We start from the raw sequence: 23,666 nt of genomic DNA on the forward strand, positions 1-23,666 counted from the left end.
TGTTATTGTACATGCCTAAATTACAATGTCTTATTTGGTTGAACACAGTTGAATAAATAAACTCGATCAAAAATTTTGGGAAATAAAGAAAAATGCAGTAAGTTCTTTACAACATTTTTAAAAAGCATCTTGTACTTACCTGCTTTCTGACACTGTACTATCTTCTCATATAAGCTATCTGTATTTTCAACTAGAGTCCTGATGGTCTGAATCATCTGTAGAGAAAATAAAATATACACAAATATCAGTAAAATTCAATTTTTACTGAAAATTTTTGATCTGTAAAAGATGCTTAAATTTGAACTCAAATCAATAATCTAATATTTGTTGTTAACATAATGAATACATTCATTTTCCTGTTCATGACCAGGCAGAGAAGTGCTCTAAATGTGGCGTAAAGACATAAAGAAATATGATGGTTTTGGGCTGGGATCTGTGAACACTGAAGTAAAATGTCTACTCCATAATTCATTGCCTATCAAAGCAAGTGGAAATTATACAACTATTTACCAGGTCATTCACTTTTGGTGGCTTGGATGAGATAACCTGGATGCAGGTTTCCTCTTCCTCACTCACTCCGACATTCAGGATGATGACCACTCACCACCCAGTGCTTCCTTTTTCCTAGGGATCATCCCATTGCTTTTCCAGATTTGTTCCTCTATATTTTCCCTTTCTGTGGCTTGACCTGTACATATGTATGAAACAACACTCTATGGAGGAAAACAAATCACTCGAGGCTGGTACTGGAGGATAAGGAAAAATAAATTATTCCTTTACTTGATCTTTCTAAACAAAAAGCCTTTCATGGAAGCTCAGCTGACAGCACACCAATTAAGATGTAACTGTGCAGATTTTTCAGCCTAGAGTATGTCTTGAGAAGTAATGACTTTGTTTCACACCTTACCCACTGACATCTTTGGTATCCACTCAAGCAGACAGATTTCTTGTTACTAAAACAATGACTGAAGTCTGACATGTTACTTATGTGGGTGTTCATGTCTTTTCCTTTGGAGACCAAAACTGCTGTTATGAGCAGGAATGTTCCATGTTATGGAAAAAAACCAAAACCAAACCCCTTTTCCTCAGTCCTAAGACTTTTCCTCAGAGAAATAATACTTTAAGAGGCATGACTATGGTAGTCCTTCCTCACACGTATTAAAAGGAGCCTTCTCCAGCTGGATAACATTGAGGCTGTTTTTGTGAACATTGCTCTGAGGCATAAATCAATTTGGAGAAGCAGGCAAGTAAGCCTCAGATTTTTGATGATGGCAAGTGTGCAAGCAAGGAGGAAAAACATATGCAAAGATGTAAGCTGCTCTACAGACTTCTATTATTTCTAGCTACACAAAAATCTGGTTTATGTAAATTACAAAGCATTCAAAAATAATTCTAGTTCTGTTTCTATAACTACAATTGAAAATGATAAAGAAAATTATGCAAAACCTGCAATTCCATGTTTTTGCTACATATAAACCATCTATGAACAAGCAACTTTAAAGTATGTGGAGGTCATTGTACTGGGTAATTTAATTTATCTTCACATCCTGATTAACCTGTATGTAATTTCAAAGTATCTGTTTACCCTGATTTATATTGTTAGTTTAAAAAAAAAATGAAATTATAATAAATGAGAAAAAAATAACTTGATCAGGTTGCTAAACTTCAATACCCATTTTTAGCTGGATTGTTCTTTGAATATAAGTATCAATATTCATTCAAGCAAAAACCGACTATAAATAGAATTCTGTCAATTAATAATTAGGTGTAATAAATTGAAGACAACTATTTTGAAGAGAAGCATACCTAAATAAGAGAATACTCTATTTCTTTCAGATAGGCTTCTATAGGGAGCACTGCAAACTGACTATTCCTGATGCGTCAAGGAGAAAGCTGCATTTCACTATGTCTCATTACTATTCGGCCTTTAAAACAGTATTCAGAAATTGAAATAAAGCCACTATAAGTTTGCTTGAAAGTCAAGGATTTTATGTGTTTCAATATGTGTAACACATTTGCTTCTGTAATGCACTTAAATGAAGAAAGCCAAAACACAGTTGACTTGAATTACGAATATACTTCCAATAACTGATGTTATTTTGCTAACTAGCTGAAAGGATATTGTAAAGCATCCTCCACTGAGGTATTGAAAATCACCTTGAAAAATTAAATGCTGAGCATGTATGGCTCTTGTTTTGTCTGGATGCTAATACACAATAATAAAGGCTACTGTTAATAAGAATCCTTTCACCTGAGAACCCTTCTGACTGGAGTTCATAGCAGAGAGAAACCAATTGTGCTGCCTATGCAAGGTATTTGTTCTGGAGGAACTGTATGAAATACTGCAACTGCCCTATGTTAGTCTATTCTGTGTTCCTGACCCCATGTGTATAATAATCTAATTTCTAAGTCATCTCAGTTATGTCCTTTTCAGAGAGAGAATATCTCTGTCTGCTCTGCTTCCTTCATACAATACATTCTACATGCACATCTCATAATTCAGAAATAGTAGAGAACAGGTCTCAGTAGATTAGAAAACTTACTGAGACACTGCACTGATTTTCAGACATGAGAATTCAAAGATTAATAAAAAATGCTTACATGACTGCTTCTTTGTTTACTTTCTGTATTGACAAAGTAAGAAAGTTGCACTAGTTCTGCAGATGAAAAGAAATGAAACTAATGGCTGTATTATGGCTCTTTCATCACAACAAGGCTAACATTGAAGAAGAATTTATAATAACGTGCAGATTTAATATTTCACAGTTTTGGTATGGAAAGTTGCTTTGCCTAAATACTCTCAGATCAAAAGCAACACTCCCTTTGCAACTTTTGAAAAAAAATGTCAATGCATTTCATGTGACAGAAATCATTCTAATACCAATTTTTATATTACCAGGGCCAGTAACAGTTACTTTCTTTAACTTTGGTCTATAAAATACATACAAAGCTGAATTTAAGATTAACAGCACCACAAAGCAAAACTGTCTGAGCTATAATTCAGCTGTTGATTGCCACTACCATTCAATCAATATTGCGCTACACCCCAATTTTGTTGATGTCCTTCACTAAGGAAATAATGGAGCACTATGCTGTGTGCATGAGCAGGTTTCACCTTTTAGTTGTGTTTGATTAATAAAGTAATAGTATTAGTTCACTATCATTTCAGTCTTGTATTGCTCTTCACCATGCAGTCACCTTTTAGTATGTATTCAGCTATTTGTTAAATGACTCTTATGTAGTATTTGAACATATAAATTCTTTCTGGTGTTCAAGCCAAAATTATAACATCACGAAAACATTCATGTAGATATTAACAGAGACTGAAAGACTTCTGGTAGACACAGCATATGGAACAACTGAGTACAAATGGTTATATCTAAAAAGAAAATTAGCCTGATTCAAATGATACTTGTATGTATGTGTGCATGTGGTATAAAAGCGAAGTAGAAAATTATGAGTAAGCAGGAGTTTCAGTGTGAAAAACAGTATGACTGCAGCAGAATGAAATTCTCAAGGCAGATAAACTGTGGAAATTGAGCAGAAAGATCAAGTAGAGTCAAGTATATTTTAGACTCATCTATACTGAACAAGCCAATCAATAAGCAGGTATTTGCCAACCACAGCCAACTTTGAGAATATTATTAGTGACAAAACTGGAAAGAGAAATGCAAACAAACTCTAATAGGGAACAACCAATTACCAGCTGATCATTAAAAATGTATTGCAAATTACCCATGCTATTCAAGAAAAAAACACATATAGGAAGTTTAATAGCTATACTTTCTAGCAAATCTTTTACAATATTAATTCCCATCTCTAACCTGTGTTGATTTTTTCTGGAAGTAAAGATTCAAAATAGCCAACAAATATATTTTAAATACAGAACGTGTAACACTTGCTGGAATTGATTCAACTCTCCCTTCGGTTCCTGCCTTCCCAACCCACCCCAATCTCACTACATACTGGACTATCTTCCCCTCCCCCCCTTTTTTTTTTCTCAATGGAAAATGGGAAATGCAGAATGGTATGCTTTATGAGCCTTGAAGTCATCACATTTTTGCAGAGGCCAGGCTGACAGCTTGATCTATTTGTCAAACTCTATTTGTTAGACCATGCAACCATTTTACCTAGTTATCAGAAAAACTATAATTCTACTAAAAGGACAAATGTCAAGAAAGATGTAAAAAAATACTTATTCTTAAGGGGTTTTAGAAATAAACATTAAATTATCAGTCCAGAGTTTTCAGTGAGGATTAGAGACCTGTACTATTATATATTGTCCCTGCCTTAAAAAGCATGATGACTATGGTTAGAAATCAAAACAATTCTTGCTTCAAACTGATGGAACTGTGTTGCTAACACTACCATTCACCACTTATGTGACTGTGTCTTCACAAACCAAATGAAAAAGTCATATACTGAAAAAATGTATCTATCCTCTTTCTCAACAAAACAGAAGTCTCTCATTAAGAGAGACAGTTACAGAAAATTTTAAAAAGAATATACATGTCTAGACTACCCTTTAGGCTTATTTTTTATATTGCAAAGCTCTGTTAAGTCTGTTTTCTTGTTCTTTTATGAAAAAGTGCTATGAACACTTTGTATGTCTATGCATGTACATAAGTGCTCACATATGTATGTACTCATGCGTGTATTTGAGACTAGCATGTATTTCTACTAGGCTCACAAAGACAGGTCTTCTGGTAGAAGACAGAACACTCTGTTTATGCCCACAACTTAGGGAAAAGATGTAAATTGAACTCAACCCTAAATATTTTTAACATCACATTTAACAAAGAATACAGACCTTGTGAAAAAAGCTTTAAAAAAACCCAGGATTTATTAATTCCCCTGCATGTGGAACTGCTTGGTAGCACACTAAGAGACATCACCTGCATTTTAAAATGGAAAAACCAGCCAATGATAAACTGTGTCTGGCTGATGAAACACAAGAGAGAGAAAATACCTTCACTGACAGAGTTGCAACACCAAGGATGAACTTTATTTTTAGCAAGTAAAGCACACTACACATTTACATTTCGAAATCTGTGAATATGTGTTGCCAATACTGTTAGACCTACATTGCAACAGTAAAATTGAAACCATACTTACAGTAGGTATAAACCAAACCTTTATTAAAATGGCGCTCTCCACAAAATTGCTGCTCACATTCTCCTTTCATCTCAAATCTCAGCATATTAGATATACTTCTGAAACCACAAACTACACCATTTCTGAAAACAGTTTAGTATTCAGTGGCCAAACTGCTCTTAACAGTAGTAATAAAAATGTAATTTGCATTTTCCAGACATTTTATTAAATCCAGAATAGTACTAATAGCACCAATAGCAAATAGCACTTCATAAAAAAGGAAACCAAACACAGGGCATCCCAAACTACAATATATAAACTGCTAATGGTATCTGCACCATTTCAAAAGATGTGTGTGACCTGGAGAGGGTCAGAAGTTACTACCATTGCCCCAAGCAATAACAGCAATGAAAGGAACTCTGGTTAGGGACAGCATATAAACACTCCTGTTCTCAAGAACGATTATATGTACTGGGAACTCAAACAAAATATGGTCAGTTCTAATTAAATAGATGTATAAACTGTATCCAAGAAGTCCAGTATTTCATGTCAATGCACCAGAAGGCGTTTTTGTTGTGGCACTGGAACAAGCAACAGAATTGTTCATAGTCCTGTCAGTGACAACTGCCGTGGTCAGCTTGCTTTGAAGTTGCATAAAGATTGTTTTGAACCATATATACTGCCTTTGATTTTCTGCTGGAGAAAAATGGTGTTAAAGCAGTAAGGAAGGAAATTACTAGAAAATCAGATTCTAAACTCGTATTAAACCTCAGAAATCAAATTAATTATTCTAACAGTGTGGACACCACACTGAAAGCATTCTGAAACGTCCAACTTTTAACCAGCACCACCATTAACAACAGAAGTGGACTTCTAATAAGTAGATGACTCATGTTCATGTTACAAAGCTCAGTTCAAAACTCAGTAAGCAGTGATAAAACCCTTACACCTACCACCCTTGAGACTGCTAGGACCACTAGATCAGTGTTACTCAGTTTTCAAGAGTAAAGGGTCCTCAAGTCCAAACAGGGGTAATATAGAGCGAAGAAATATGTTGAAGTGATTGCAAAGTAGCATCTTTAACAGAAGGGACAATATACTTTTCTCTGTCCCAGGTTCAAGTTACAGTCTTCCAAAAGGCCTCTTAGCAGAGCTTTAAAATATCTGAAGAATACCTTGCTAAGTTGCATGGAAAAGATAACTGAAAAAAGACAGCTGAACAGTTTTCAGAGATTACAACTTTCTGATGACTACTACTGACAAGACAGGAAAAAACCTGCAGAGGTCCCAGCAGAAAAGATTTTTATTATTTTTCTTTTAAAGTTTTTCTTCAAATGCCAGAGAAATTTTAAAATTAACACAAACCAGAGACAGTCCAAGAATTGAGTAATTCATGTTATGTAAAGCAGGTGTTGATTTGCAACAGATACACTGAGTCTTGCTTAATGACAATTTCACCTAACAGAGACATTTATGTGTGATGTACCCCTGAATGCCAAGGGGGCAGACTGATGTCACTGCAAGGCAACTCTTGGTTATCTTTGACAGGTGATGGCAAGAAGAGGACATTCCTGAGGACCGGAAGAAAACAAATTTCACTCCTATCTACAAGAGTAAGAAGGAGGACCAAGGAACTACAGGTCAGTCAGCCTCACCTCAATCCCTGGGAAGGCGGTGAAGTAAATCCTCTTGGAAACCATTTCCAAACACACGAAGGACAAGAAGGTGACTGGAGAAAGTCAGCATGGATTTACAGAGGGGAAATCAGGCTTAACCAGCCTGACAGCCTTCTACAATGAGGTGACCGCCTTTGATGGAGGAGGGGAAAGCAGTGAGTGCTTTTTATTTTGACTTTACTGAGGCTTTCAACACTGTCTCTCGTAACATCCTCACAGACAAAGTAAGGAAGTAAATAGAGGCCAGGTGAGCGGGCAGTGAGGTGGACTGAAAACCAGCTGACCGGCCAGGCTCAAAGCGTTGTGATCAGCAGCATCAAGTCCACCTAGGGGACGGTGACTAGTGGTGTGCCCCAGGGGTTGATACTGGCACTACTGCTGTTTAAACATTTTCATTTATCACCTGGATGATGGGGCAAAGTGCATCCTCACCAAGTTGGCAGAAGATACGAAACTTGGAGGAGGTTGGAAACAGCAGGTAGTTGTGCTGCTACTCAGAGGGATTTTGACAAGCTGGGTAAGCGGGCTGACGGGAACCCCATGAAAAGGGTTCAGCAAAGGGAAGTGCCGAGTCCCGTAGCTGGAGGGCAACGACCACGTGCACGCTCCAGCGCAGGCTGGAGGCTAAGTGGCTGGAAAGCAGCTTCAGAGAAAAGGACCTGGGTGTCCTGGTGGACAAGAAGTTGCGGCAAGGTCACATCTGCGGTGCTGCATACAGGTCTGGACTCCCAGGTACAAGAGACACACGGGCGTATTGGTGAGGGCCCAGCAAGGGCCACAGAGGTGATTCATGAATGGACTGGAGCATCTTTCACATGAAGAGAGACTGAGAGAGCTGGGACTGTTCAGCCTGGAGCAGAGAAGGCTCAGTGGGGATCTTGGGTGGTCAAACACTGGAAGAGCTTGCCCAGAGAGGTTGTCGAGTCTCCATCCTTTGTTGATACTCAACACTCAACTGGACACAGTCTTGTGCAACCTGCTCTATCTAATCCTGCTTTGAGCAAGGCAGTTGGACTAGACGATCTCCAGAGGCGCTTTCCAACCTCAATGCTTCTATGTAAATAAGGATGTCTAAATTTGAAATTATATCTCCAACTCTGCAAGGAAATAAATTTAGCACAGAAACAGAGTCATTGCGTTTGTAAGGGACCTCAGAAGGTCATTTGGCCCAACACCCCCTGCTCAAGCAGGGCCACCTAGAGTAGGTTGCCCAGGACCATGTCCAGATGGCTACTGAGTACCTCCAAAAGTGGAGACTCCACAACCTCTCTGGGCAACCTGTTCCCATGCTCAGTCACGTCCACAGCCCAAAAGTGTTTCCTGATGTTCAGACAGAGCCTCCTGTTTCATTTTGTGCCTCTTCTCCTGTCACTCGGCACCACTGAAAAGAGCCTGGCTCTGTCCTCTTTGCACCCTCCCTACAGGCACTTATATACACTGTCGAGATTCCCCGCTCAGGCCTTCTCTTCTCCCACCTGAACAGTCCCAGCTCCCTCAGCCTTTCCTCATAGGAGAGATGCCACAGTCCCTTTGTCACCTCAGTGGCTCTTTGTAGGACTCTCTCCAGCATGTCCATGTCTCCCTTGTACTGGGGAGCCCAAAACTGGACACAGAATTCCAGGTGTGGCCTCACCAGTGCTGAGCAGAGGGGAAAGATCACTTCCCTCGACCATAACATATATCGTATATTATGATATCATTAAGTATTATGTTTCCCTTCAGACTTTAGAACACTGTCCTCTTCCGAGACAAATGCAGAGGAAATTTCCATTATGCTTCCTGAACTCACTGGTATATTATGATATAATCATAACGCTGTAACTAATTGACAGTGGCAGTATATCTCCGTAAGTGGGAAAAACACAGGAATAGCCTCATAGTTTAACTTTTTCAGCCTTCCTTTCCTCGCTCACCTCTTTTTGAGATGTCTTATATTCTAGGAAACACATACATGGAACAGGTTTTTTTGTCTTCAGAAAGAAGCAAGCTAAGATTATGCCATAATGCAGTGCAGGAGCATAAGAGATGAAATCCACTTACCAAAACTACTTTTTGCAGGCCCGAGAGAAAATAGGACATCATCTGTTCTTAATTCTGCAGTATCCCAAAATGAATTAGATTTCCCACAGTTCAAGAAAATTTACCAAAGGAACAAACAGTCCACAAGTTCTCCATTAAAAAGTCTTACATTCTTTCTTGAGTAAAGTATTTGAGAAAGACTAGGTTAAAGACAGAGTAAATAAAATAATCAGCAGCTCTCTTCTAAACTATGCACACAATAACATTGAACTCTTTTAAATCCAACAGTCATTTCTCCTTTCCTGACACTCAGGCTGTTACAGCAAAATTATTTTCATCATTTCTAAACTAAAGCTGATAGAATGAAAACACTACGTAAAAAGTGGACAATAAGGAAGCACATATATATGAAAGGAAAATATCCTCTATCTGTAAAGAGAAGGAGAAATTTATCAACCTTGTGAAAAAATTAATAGGTAGTGTTATTTTTAAAACTAAAACTGCCAGTAACAGTTCCAATAACCACATTTTTTTCACACAGAAGGAGTAAAAAGACAAACAGAAGATTAAGAATTTATTGAGAAAGAAAAAGAGAACTACTATTGGAAATATGGAGTACATTTAAGAGAAGCAGCGATGCACCTGACCTATTTTTATGCTCTTCCATAAACATTCCATTGGACTACATTAGAAACAGGACAGTAAGCTAGATGAACTCCTCTTCCGAAATAGTCATACTATTTTATGCTCTTATGAATACTGTGAGTCAGTCATTAGCCATAATGGGATTAGTGAGAGGATACAAAAAAGCTTCACCGTTCATGCTCTTAACAAAAAATTTAAAAATCTTGACTTCCCAGAAGCATCAAGTTGTCATTATCAGAGCTCTTCAATCAATGTAAAACAGCTCATGCTTTACAACATTTGGCACCAGAATCTGAAATACCCAAAATTAGATGTTTGTTTCTGCCCTTGTGGACTGAAAAGCCCAACATAAACTGAGGTCATCATCTGCAGCTCTGTTTTTGGAATCACAATTGCAGCCTTCAGTTTAGAATTACTGTCCTGTTATAAAACAGGAAAATAAAAGCTGATAATAAGCAACATAACCCTTTTTGAAGAAACTGCTCAAGCTACTCACTATATTTCCATCAATACTTTGTTTTCCATCACTTTTTGTGACAGACTAACAATCAGTAACTATTTAAATTCATCTCGGAAACCAGGATCTACAATTATTATAATTTATTAAACATTGCGAAAATCATTACCTGTGCTATTTGCAATACTAAACTGCACTGAATTACGTGTTTTCCCTTAGATCTCTTCATCACTGAACTGTATACATTTATTACCTAAATAAAGACACTTCTAACTCTGCAGAGACTTGATAATGAAAGTAAACATACTGTACAAAGCCAGAGGCAGTAATGGGAAATAGTGAGACAGTCTGCGTTACCGGGATTTAAATATTGTATTTATATTGCCAACTCTGAAACTTACTGTTTTAATACACACTGTAACAATCCACCACCGAGACTGAGTTTAAACTCTAAGCACCCACATACCTCACACCTTGATGAACTTTGCAAATCTCGGTGCATCATTAAGTCGTAAATCTTCCAGAGTACTTAGCTATTTTAGCTAGATCAAAGTTGTTGGAGCTATACCTATTATCTCTAATCCACTTACTGGAAGAACATACCCTAATGCAAAAATCAACACAAGCAACTGTCTTTAACAGTTCTTTTCCTGTTGGAACATCAGGTTAAGTTCAACATTTACTCCAGCTATCAGAGAAAAGCTAAGAATTTTTAAAAGCTAAAAATTTAATAGTAACTTCATTTCAACATGAGCATTTGAAAAGGGACTTTGTCAAATGCTTTTGGAAAATCCAACCAGACTAATCTTCCGTGTCTACATGCTTCTTGATTTCAAAGAACTCCAAGAGATTAATGAGCCCTTCACTTCATAAAAGCTGTACTGACTCTTCCCCAACACGACATGTTTCTCCATGTTTCTTCTAATTTTCTTCTTCCAAACAGTTTCTACCCATTTTCACAGTACAGATGTCAGCCTGTCTGATCTGTAATTTCATGATCTTCCCTGGAAACCTCTTAAAACACTGGCACCACACTAACAACTTTGATAGTCAGTTTTAAGTGAGAGGATACACACAACAATTAGCAGTTTGGATATATCAACTCTTGAGATTTTTCAGAACCCTTGAATGAATATCACCTCTTGCTGGTAATTTTTTTTTTTTCTCATTTTGCCTTTCCTGGGTAGTATCTTCTATTGGCATTTCAGTTAGAGATTAATTCTGCAATGAGTCCTTCATAGAGAAGTGTTTCATGTGAATCCTTAATCTCCACAAGTAAACGGATGCAAAAACTGATTTAGTGTTGTGGCTTTCTTTCTTTTCCTGGGGCTTTCCTTTATACTTTGATCAACCAGTAGTCATACACACTTTTTTGACAGGCTTCCTGTTTCTGGTGTTTTCAGAAAATAGGTTACTATTATTTTTAAGTCTGTGCAGGTTGTTCCTGAAATTCTTCAATGTCGGCTTTCTTGTATTTTTTATCTAACCATAGCAGGGTTAAATATCTATCCTATCTTCCTCATTTGCAGGTGACTTCAGCTTTTTGGAAGATGTCACCTTCTTCTGAACAGTACTTCCTCCTTTTTGTTCTTCCCAAGTGTTTTTTGATAAGTGGTACATATTTACTTCAAGTCCCGTGTCTCATATCTTTAGAGTGTCTATGATGTCTGTCCTTTTGAATACTTCTCTTAACTTCTTGTTTTAACAAGGCTCCTTATTTTTATGTAGCTATGCTCTTAGGTAAAAAAGGAATAATAGCTTTTCAATCTTCTGTGCAAGGCCTAAGTTCTTTGTTTTATAAGCCAGATGACAGTAAGAGTTAAACTGTAACATGGGACACCCTGGAGCTGGACTCCAGAAGACCGATGGGCTCAAGAACAAAATTCTGAACCAATCAGGAAACAGAACACAGCTATCAGAGTCTATGACAGTCATGTATTCCTCAGAAAAGGTACCAGATGGAAAAATCCAGATTTTCTTCAGAAAATCTACACAAAGCAGACAGTGGTCAGATGTTTGATTACAGGAGATTGCTGACCATCTTGAACTCAGCCTTCTCTGTCACAATCAGAAACTGAGTATTTAGACCAAAAGAAAGTTATGCAAGAGTTAAAGTAACGTATTCACTCAGTTTGAGGAGATAAACTGGTAATTACCAGCACTGGATCTAGTATTTTTTGGTTACCCCAGAAGTTTGCAACCTTGAAGGGTGATTTGTGGAACAAAGGTTTCTTAACCGAGTGACTCTGACACATTAGTAAGAGATGAAGCAGAAAAGTCTTCAGCTACTTGTTATCTCAAGATACAATTCTATAACCACCACAGAATGACTGAAAACCCTCTTACCGTATTTGCAAAGTAACCATAAGCAAGGACCTACATCAACAACAAGGTAACTAATACAGATTTTATGAGCTAAACATAACTCAAAATAGATCTGCTAATAACATGAAGTTAACTTCCACGTGATTGCATACGAAATTTGCTGTATTGAGTCAGTAGTTGAAATGAGCCAACAATAAGATAAACATATTTAAACTTACTATAGAGCTACTAATCACCAATCATATGGTGTCTTCCAGTTAACTAGTTTTGCTGTATTTTAATACCTCTCATTTTCATCATCTCACAACCCCCACCATCAATAAACACAGCCCTACTCTTGAGCCTATCCCTAGGGTGTGTATACAAAATCTATTCATCTTATCTGATTTCATTTGAATCAAGTACAGACCTCCTATACTGTAGTCTGCAGACATGTTGAATTAAAAAAACAAACACACCACCAGAAACTGTGAAAGAATGGATCCAGCAGCATTATCTAATTAGGATTTAATAACATTTAATCCTAATTATTGTGGCAACATTATTTTATCTTCTTGCACACAGGTACAGTACTCTGCCTTTACTGTGTTAGCTTTCCTCTTAGAAGTAAATGCTTGCTTGCACCTCTATCTTCATCAGATGGGACACTTGATCCTCCACTAAGGGCAGACAGAGACAGTTAAGTTCTCAACAATATCTGGCTTCATTTGTATGGTCCTCTAGCATACCTTTGCAGTGCTATTATACTCATCACTGAATAATGCTGCAGACTTAGGATGAGATTTTTTTTTTTTTTCCTCTTGCCATAGAATAACTTTTTAAGGTTTACTTACTGTTTATCTTAAAGGTTATAAGACATTTAAAAATAAACATGCAATGGTGTGGAAGAGGCACTTGCCTTAACTCCAAGCTTCAGTCTGCAGCACTGATCAGTGATGGGTGTGATGACACCAACAGAGTGCATGCTGAAGTATCACATAAAGGAAGCTGAAGTTCATGAATGAGAGGGAAAAATAAAACATTGTTAAACAGTGAAAAGGTGTTAGGGTGAAAAATACTCAGGAGCATGGAGAAAAATAGAAAAATACACAGCTTAAAATTCTGTCTTTCTCAAAAATTCCTAGTTATATTTGTTTTTCATTATTCTGAAAAGACACCCCAGCTCCTGTAACATGGATAAAAGCAAAAGATCCTTTTATTTCCTGGATAAACTTCTGGTTCCAATAATGCTGGTAACAAATTACTCATTAAATTCAAAACCACAATATTTTAACCCACGAATAGTACTAGCCTTTATCACTTATACCTCCTCCATTAATGTAGCAGTGAATGGTGACAATTTAAGCAAGCATTATGCACTATTTGTTTACATGTAAAAACCCCAAGTATCTAGTGATATGCTAATTAACTTATTATCATTTGCCTCACTGTTTCTTTAAAAAATGTATGTACCTGTGCTACGCTGAAAATATTCTCACCTTTCCATGTGCCCCTGCAGCACTGCACTCTTTTGTAATTATTTCAATGCAGACTGACTGTCCCACTGTAAAGATCTTACATCCTTTCTCACTTTACAGAGCAACAATGAGTCCTTCAAAGCGCTCCCAATGTAAACAAATTCTGAATAATTAAAAATTTTGGCTAAATATTGCTATGCTTATTATCATTTTATAAAAAGGAGAGTATTTCTGACAAGTAAGAATCCCTTCATTAGCCAAAAACATTGTGATCCTGAAACAGCAGTACTTTGAGACAGCATTATGTGTGCTACATTAAGAATGCACACAGGGTAATGACAGCCTATGCATTTATCGTACTAACAAAGGATTATTTAATAAAGATCTAACACAACCTCTGTTATCAACATGTTTTCATACTTACAGTACTTGACACACTGGAAGAACATAGTTATATATTTTTGACCTATATTTAGGCCTAAGCCAGCAGAAAATAAGAGTAGGTAATCATTTGACAGTACATCTACCCTTTCTTAATTCTGGATAAGGCTTCTCATTATTAAGCTGAATTTTACACCCACCTGTTAATCAATCATGTCAAAAAAATCCCCAAGTCAAAACCAACCACTGAGATAAAATGTGTCATTTTGAGGGCTCACTATATTAATTTACACCAAAGACACACAAAAAGAACACTATCAATGACAGTATCAGACTTTAAACATCTGCCACTATAGCAAATATCAATATGTGAGCTAAATAGCTTCACATCTCTTCTCCTCTCCTTGAGGAAAGGATGGTATGGACATCTCCCACTGTTTCACAATGTGATTTCAGAAACAAGACCTATCAGTATGGCTCCCATGGTTGATTCCGTTTTGTAGCATACCCTACAGATTTTAATTGCTTAAAACCTTTTGTCAAACTGGACAGAGTATTGGCAAGACCAAATTTTCACAAATTGAAACACATCTCATTATTTTAATTTGTAAGTTTTACTCAATGAAAATCATCTTGATTTTTGCTTATCTTCAATATAATTTAGAGCTAGAAGCACTACCATACTCTGTCTTTGCTTGAAATTCAGTCTTTATCCTTTAGGGAAGAGGAGATAGAAAAATGCTTTGAACATGCCACTTAATAAATGTTCTATTATTCTTACATGTGAAAGTAAAGTATAGATTTCTAAAGTACACAAACATTCAAATCATGTGTAGACTACAAGATGCGGGGAAAAAAATGTATGGGTGAGACAAAGAGCAAACCAAACTTGGATTGTAAAGATTTCTGGAGTCATGAGTCACCTCTATCTAAGTGATGTTCAAAGAAAAAATTTAGTCCAGACTTACAAAAAGATTTTAAGTATCTGGAATAGCTTAATAACTAACAAGCAGCATCACCATATCAGAACAAACTGCAGGTAAAGACATCTCCATCAACAAGACAGAACTTCATTACATAAGTGTTACAGGTGTAATCCTAACAATCAAGCTTGTTTGCATCCTAATTATAGTGATATCCTATAAGCTGCCACTAAGAGGACATATACCACTATCTCCTTGTAACTGTGCTACCATTCCAATCAAATTCTGTTGTACCTACATCATCACTGAACTACATAAACTCTACCTAAATTGTTAATTACCAATGAGTGATTTTTGGACTTTGGTATAGCATTATTCTAAAGCTACTTTTTCTTTAGAAAGCAGTTTAAAAGATATATATGAAACTGGGCTACTGGTTTCTTTTCCTTCATTTTCTTTCTTTAAATAGCAAGAACTGTTTTAAAACAGTGACTTGATCCTGCAAGGTGAGATTTCTCATTTTAGTGCACAAAATTAATGTAAAATTATCCTAGAAAAGTTTACTTACTGTCAGATGATATATCAAATTAAAGAAATCATTAATAAATAAAAGCTCAATTACTCTGTGCCAGATTACTTCAGTGAAAGTAAGGAGGACATCTCAAAGGTGGCTGTAAATCAGTATTTCTCAGTATATTAGTTCTCGCTTCCTTCTTGCAAAATGTTTAATTTCCAGTCTCTAAAGACACAATTTACATATTTACTGAAGTATAAGGGCTGAAGTTAACATTATAGCTGCTTATAGATGTAAAAATGCCTAATCAAATGAGATCTGTAAGAAAGATATAGCAAAGGAAAAGGAAAAGCATGTATAGAATTTACCACTTCAAGGTGCTTATAAAACTACAATTCCTAAAAGCAGTTCCTGACATTTTTCTATTCTGTGTTGAGTCAAAGCCAAAAGGCCCACAAACTGGAAAACGTAAAGTAGCAAATTAATGTAAGAGGTTTATAGATATGCAAAAAGTTTCAAGTTACTGCAAAACAGATAAATTAATACATCCTCTTCATGTTAAATCCTCTTGATTATAATCACTTTGCCTTCTCAAGTGTACAAACACTTATGTATTTGCATGCAGTATATTAATCTATGTTTTACTCAGTATGAAAACACTATCAGTTGCTGTACATTCATGGGAATAACTTTCAAGTACATGTAATGAAGCATGAAATAGGAAGTCACAGGTTAAAATGACCTTTCAAAACAGGCATGGTACTGTATATTATAAAAAGAAAGTCTTTCAAATAGCATATAAAATAACCACAAAGGACTACTCACCATATCATATGCCGTTACAATCTTTTTCAAGACCTCTGGAACAATCCCTTGGAGCTCCATAGTCGGATACTGATCATTGAGATTCACTACTACCAAGGGTGTATTATCAGGCCCAACCAAGCGCATAGACACTGCCAAAATGCACTGCATAAGATTTGCTACAGGAGAGAGGCCACATAATTCTTTGAATGAAACTACTGCATTCTGCAAAAAGGAAAAAAAGAGTTTCCTTTACAGTTAAATATGAATTTTAATGTCTCATTCTTTCAGGATAAAATAATTCACTGTTATAGATGAGCTACAATGTGGAATTACCACAGATTTTCCCTGAAGAACTGGCAGTTTTCCAAATCAACCAGTATTAAACATATATTTTACCAAAAATGTTAAAAATTCAAACATAATTCAATACTTGCCACAGGAAAAAAAAAAAAATCTATTTAGGACAAGTATATCTGGTTTCTCATCACTACCAAAATTAACCATACAATAAATGAATTCTAGAACATACTGGTTATGTATTTTGAAAAAATCTACAAGCATTTCGAAGTAATTTTTAAAATGCCACCAAGAGAAACAAAATATTAGGTGCTGAATGTCCCAAATAAGCGAAGTAAAGCGGAAGGAGGAATTCAGCCCATTTGTAACTTTAAACATACCTGAACTACAGTCCAGACGTGCTGTGGATCTGCTGGCTCCCATTTGGTGTGATTCACAAACCCAGCACTCCACTATTGATGTCATTCCTATCACAGAATCACACTTAAGTGAATTTTTAAGGTACTTAAGATAAATACCAATTTTGTACCTTTCCCTAAAATTTATTATAGCTGTATTTTATATCCAAAATGGTAGAATATAAAACCATACATTTAAACTTGAAGAAAATTTCCAGTATTAGAAATACAGTGTGACTCCAAGTAGCCACTGAAATTCCATGGTGGGAATATTCTCAGCACTGTAATGAATTTAGGATTTTTGTACCAAGTGGGAGCTGGTGATCTATGGCAGGTCTGGAGTTTGTGTTCCTGTAGGAAACAAAAACAAAAAAACATGGTATATTTAAGTTACAAATGTGCTCAGTGCTCCTTTCTCTCATGTCTTATCCAAGCAGGGTATCTGACACAGATTTTCATTTTAATCAAAACCACTTTCCATTTTGTTGGCACAGTAAGACTCATTTGTGGACAAACTTCTTAGAGAGACATAATGCCAAACTTAATGCAAACAAGAATCAAACATGACATATTTTGCTGTCCCTTTATGGGACAAAATACCCAAAATACCCAGACTTCAAAATATGTGTATATATAGCATATTCACGCAAAAGTATGTGAATACTAAATTACATCTACTACAGTCACTTACAGCATACTTTAAGTAAATATTTAGTAGCATCTAGTAATGTCCAGGAAACAAACTACTTTTGTAACTGTACTACACCTTAGTGACACAACAATTACATAGCTGAAAAGACAGACCCTGGGAAGTCCATTCAAACAGATTTTGTTTGAGATAAACATCATGGGAAGCCATTATGAAGAACAATTCTGCAGAGAGGTTAACGAGGACCCAGGGAACATATATATTAACTAATGGCAAGCAAGACAGAACTATGGCTATAACTCTTGCCTTTGGACTTCCAACACTATATCCAGAGACCATCCCTCATACTGTCAAGCAATTTAAACATGCAACATCACATCAAGTTTAATCACTCATGTTATTCTTTTATCAGTGATTAATATGTAACAATTTATGACATCAGCTTTTCTCACAGTAATGAAGTACCTAACAAGGAAGAAAAAAGGCTAGTTATTTGTATACAGATTTACAGAAACCATTAAACTCACTGCTGCATGCTTTTTTTTTTTCTCTTCTTCTATCTTACATTTTAAACAATAAAACTTTGCTCTTTATAATCTGGCTTGTGTGGACATTATTTCTGTATCATAAAAATCATAACCATTTATAACACAAAATTTCAGTAATATAGAAATTAAACAAAACTCCCATTCCCTGACACAAATTGATATTTACTTTGAGTGGTTTGTTTACTCTTATTAGCCGTAAAACCTTAGTTACGCAGAGTTTAAATTGTCCACATTATATAATCTGTCAGTAAAGCTATACAAAACTAATATTCCCTCATGTACCTAAAATATCTTCTTGATAGCATTTTGAGAGATGATAATGATTAATTTAGTTGATAGCACAACTTTGAGAGAATATATAAAATACCTTTTAATATCTCATGTTCAAAGAAACCACACTGTAGAGCCTGTTTTCAATTATATCAGTTCTGGAAAATACTGCAGCACGCACAGTAAAGGAGTTTAAAGTATCTACAAAAAACTGTACGTTTTCACTGTTTCCTCAAATTTTAGGTTCAGTTCTTCCTTGAAAGGTATCTTAAAATACAGAATCCTTTATATGACAGAATTCTAGCCCTTGGGTTTAACTACAGGTACAGTTCACTTTACATGTAGCCCATAATGCGAAACACGAGTCAAAACAACATCCCCGTATTTTTTTAATAGTCTTTTAGTATAGCAATTTTGTATACCAAGTGCAATGGGAGAGCTTCATAATGCTGTACTAATTTCTTCTTTCATCTTAAAAAAAAAATTCTTTTAATACTGTATTACTATTAAAATCTCTTCAATATAAGATTATTCACAAAGAAAATTTAGCTACACTGATGTGCCTTTAAAATCCAGAATCAAGTCTCAGACATTTCCTTTAATCAGTTTCCCCTCAACATTACATAAGAGGATTTAATAGGTCACTTAATTTGAAACTATGTTTAACTTTACTGATCACTGCTAGTATTCCATCAGAAGTTTATAGATAGTTAAAAGCTTTATTAAATAAAACATGACTTTACAACTCACTTTAATCTATGTCTGTAACGGTTTATTTACCTGGAATCTTTATTGGAATCTCCAAACAATGCATTTTTGAAGCGGGATCTCTTGGCTTCCACAAAAACAAGCACCTCAGCCTGTACTTTTCCTGAAATTCAATGTGTTTACCACACGCGACCTTTAAGGTAAGGTAATTTCTTCTAGGGGATGCCTTCTAATACCTTAGCGCTAATTCCATGTATTTCTAACATATTGCTGCTAGGAAGAATCATGAAAAGCAAATGGTCTTTCTGAAAGTAGTGCCTTCTATCTGGGAATGAGGAAAAAACAAAACCTCAGTGAAACTATGCTAAACATACTTTCACATACAGGAAGTTTTCTAATAAGCAGTAAAGTCTCCTTTTCCGATCAGTTGTATCTTCCTCCTGTGTTTCTATTTACCTTAATTTTCTGAAACTAAAATATTGCCATACTTTCCTCTAGCGTATATTTAACATTCCTTCAAAGATGTAGGATGAGTCAACAGGCTTAAGTTCTAACACTGGCATCATATTTACAGTCCACATTCAACAAAATATGCATATGCATCCAAGGTTACCTCAGTAGACAATATCACCTCAAAGACTGCTCTGACATAATCCATTTTTAAAGCTGTTCAGCACTGGACTCAAATCATGTAACTTACAAAATGCAGCAAGACTCTTAAAAATATATTCCATATACATCATAATACAAAAATACAAATAAGAACTGATAAATTCATTGTAAAAACTGTACCTGCATATTTTCTCTCAAATCCGTGGCATCCCGAATGGGTTGGAGAGCATTCTTGAACACTTCATCTACTGTTTTAATCCATAATGTTCTCATAGAAGCATATTCCCTTGATTTCTTGCCCTTCCTCACAGAGAGGCCCCGCTTATGAGGTTTCCCACCACCCCTTCGATTAGTAATGGCCACATGCACAAACAAGGAAGCATGTGCTAAAATTTCACCAGTTAAAGACTGCAGAGGAACGTGCCTATAACCAGTCTGTAGACACTCAAAGGGAATAGTGTATTGCCCGATAAACTCATCCCCAATGTAATCATCATCCAGTACTACAAAACGCACCATAGCTAGTTCTGGTAAATTTATTTGAAATTCAAAGCTTTCATCAAAAATTGGATTATCCCCATTCTGATGCATAGTTTTCGTCCTTTGCTCTGCACAGTCAGCAGGGATTCCATGTATTTCAACATAGACATAAGGATCCACAACATCACCTTTGGCACCTGATCCTTTGGGTTTAGGAAAGTTTTGCCCACTAATGATTTTAATATGAAGCAGCTGAGGCGAAACTCCAGGCACAGTGTCTTTCGTATTCGCGCTAAAGAAGGATACTTCTTCTCTCATGATAGCAGGACGAAGGACATAGCCACAGTTTCCATTTTGTCGAAACCAACCAATGTTAAGATCCATCATTAAGCCAGGTGTTTGAAAGTTCATTGCTACTATCTGACAACCACATTTCCAAAAGTCCTGGGGATTCATATTACTAGAGTCAATCCTCATAGGACTAGGGAAAACTCTCGCAAGAAAACGTTTGTTATAATTTACAAAGTCTCCTGGGTTTTCATTGGCGTATTTGCTAGCAAGCACTTCATTAAACGAGCACACTTCCCAGTACTTCTGGAGCTGAAATGAAACTTGAAACTCTTTGAACTGAACTGATTTACATATGCTTACCAACTCAGAGAGTTCTTTGCAGAGCTGAAATCGTTTCCCCATCATTGAGTTTTGCTGTTCTATCCCCTCTTTCCCCACTCTCTGTGACATTTCTGCTCCTTCATCTTCATCTGTAACATCTCCCTCTAGTCCAGAACAATTAGAGGAAAGCTTCTTTGCTTTAATTAGTATTTTCCCTTTAAGCGATTCCGGTGATGGAAGATAAGACTCTTCAATGTTTGGAGACTGCGTATGTAGTTTGTCCCCCAAAATTTTCTTCATGTGTTGTACCATCACTTTCTGCTGCTTAATAGAACAATGATTTTCTAAACACAAAATAAGGGGGTATTCTGAAGCAAAAAATGCGTACTTGTTAATAATGTCAATCACACTACGGAAGACAATCTGTGATGTCATTGTATGCCCTGTATAAATCACAGGCTCATTATCTGGACCATCCCATACATCCAGTTCAACACTTCGACAACCCATTTTAAGAGCACGAATGTAACCTGTGATGTCAGAAGGGCCTCGAAACTGATCCTCTATCAAGTATGTATTATGAGATGAATTTATAAAATAATGAGATAAAGGTTGTTTCATATCTTGACAAACTTTTTTATGTTCTGGATCAAATATGTGGCAGTCTGGTGAAGTAAGGTAATTCGTAAATCCATCTATAGAAAGACAACCCTTTTCCTGGCCCTCTTTGGCTGGCTCGTATTTCTGAATAATTTCAAGGCTTATTTCTTCTGTGACATGTGCCATACCCTGTTCTGCTTCTAAAAACATCATGAGGTCCTTGGTATCTAGGAATTCTTTATTGCTTGAAAACTGAACCAACAGGAAATAGATTTCAGGTCTGGTACAAAGCTCATGAAAAACTTCAATAAACTCTTCTTTTGTTACTTCTGTACCAGTTTTTTCCTTGGATCTATGTAACTCCTTGAATTTTAGTTCAATTTTATTAGTTTTTAGACCAGGATTTAAGTCTTTTATAAACTGTACAGCATTACACAAGGGTATATGTCCCAAATTATCTACATCTGATTCACTAAACATTTGTGAAAGCCATGAAGTCCGCATATTATCTTGAGTACTTTCTATCATATCTAGAGTATGTTTTCCGTAAGAAATCAGGTATCTTAAGCCAGTAACCCAAATATTTGCAATGTCTGCTGAGTTAGCAACAAGATCTAGTGACTCATAGTTTTCTCCATATATAATTGAAAATGCACAGTCTTCTGATATCTGGTCATATATTCCATTGCTGCGAAAAATATCTGTATTTTTTCCTGTTCTTACTTCTTTGATTGATTTAATATCAATCTTTGCTTTTTCAGAATCCTTTTTCGAAGGTTCCCAGCGTAGAGACTGCATATCTGCATCTAAAAGAAAATACCGATGATACACCCTGGAGTTGGATCGAATCTTTTTGAGCTCAGAGCCTTCAACCATCGCATTTATACAGTCACTTGCACTGCTGATCTTTTTCTCAGTTGGCATACTGCTAAACGACACAGTCTTTTTCCGTTCTCGTTTTTGTTTTGTACCATCCTGGTAAAGAAGGAGGGGGAAAAAGAAAACATGCATTAGTATGATTTTGCTCAACATTGAAATAGGTTTCAACTTAAAGCTGAAAGTTCATACAGTAGTTCAAAAAGGTCTAACATCTGTGCAATGACCAGTATGATGGAAATTCTTACTGGAATCATGACAAATGAAAACACTAATAATAGCTTAGTATTTGTTCTTGTCTATATAAGTAATCTTCCAGGGGTTTTTTTTTCCTTTCTATTTTGTATGAACACAAAATTAAACAAAGCAAGTTTTGAATGCTAATGAAATAATAATGCCGTATAAATGCATTTTATTTCATCAGTAATAACCTACTTACAGAGATAATGGGTTCTACAGCCAAGGCAGTAGGAAGTAAGGTTTCCTCTGAGTCCTTATACAGCCCTACAGATACTTGCTGAACTTTTTCAGTACAGAATATAATGCTTTAATATCATGCTGACAGGATCCTTGTGAACACCAGAGAAATATTAATACACAACTAACTACACAAAATCCATAGGACATGGTCCTAATCTAAGCATACAAGACGTTAACAGCACTTACTGGGCACAGCTCCCTTCTCTACTGCACCCATCCACGTTCCTCCCACAGACTGCCCAGAGCACTGACACGTGCATCCCACCCATATACTAGGAAAACATCCACACTAGTCTTAAGAAGCTACACTGAAACACAAACGACTGGACTGGAGCAGATACAATTCACTGCAAGTTCTGAGTTTCAGGAAATATGACAGTGACTCAAGAGGGAACTGTCCAAGAGGACTAAAGTTTAACTCGCACCAAAAAAGCTGCACATTGTTAGAAGGAACTTGAATGAAAAATGCAAGAGCTGGTCAGGAAGGGAAGCAAAAGTGATTCACCTTTGTTCTTAAAACAATGAAATAACCCAGAGGTCTCAGTTTTCTAGAAAAAGCTTGGGTAGAAACCGGATATGTGAGACATTAAAAAAAAAAAAAAGCGAGAAAAAATGTCATTTACCTGCCTGTTTGCTGTTTGTATTAAAGTGAAATCACTAACAGATGACTTAAGTACAATCAATTTCACAACAAAGAACTGAATTCAAGAAACCTGTGTGCTTTCATTATCTGCATTTTCTGAGATTCAAAAAATGCTGTGTTTTGTTTTATAAAAGCGCCATGAGTCTTGATTAACTTTTAGTCTGAAATAATACTTCCATGAAATAATCTTTTTAT

The 23,666-nt window shown here is 36.2% G+C and overlaps 1 protein-coding gene across 1 annotated transcript in view; it reads right to left on the bottom strand.

Annotated features, from left to right (window-relative positions):
- PLCL2 (phospholipase C like 2) overlaps nucleotides 1–23,666 on the bottom strand; it is a 109,010-nt gene that overhangs the window by 24,704 nt on the left and 60,640 nt on the right. Inside the window, exons 3-5 of the mRNA XM_074861441.1 lie at nucleotides 19,961–22,447; nucleotides 16,317–16,520; nucleotides 140–215 (exon numbers count right to left, since the gene is read on the bottom strand). Coding sequence (XP_074717542.1) covers nucleotides 140–215; nucleotides 16,317–16,520; nucleotides 19,961–22,447 — 2,767 coding nt within the window. The remainder of the gene's footprint in view (nucleotides 1–139; nucleotides 216–16,316; nucleotides 16,521–19,960; nucleotides 22,448–23,666) is intronic.

This window comes from Strix uralensis, chromosome 1 (genome assembly GCF_047716275.1).
Source record: "Strix uralensis isolate ZFMK-TIS-50842 chromosome 1, bStrUra1, whole genome shotgun sequence".
Classification (NCBI taxonomy): Eukaryota; Metazoa; Chordata; class Aves; order Strigiformes; family Strigidae; genus Strix; species Strix uralensis.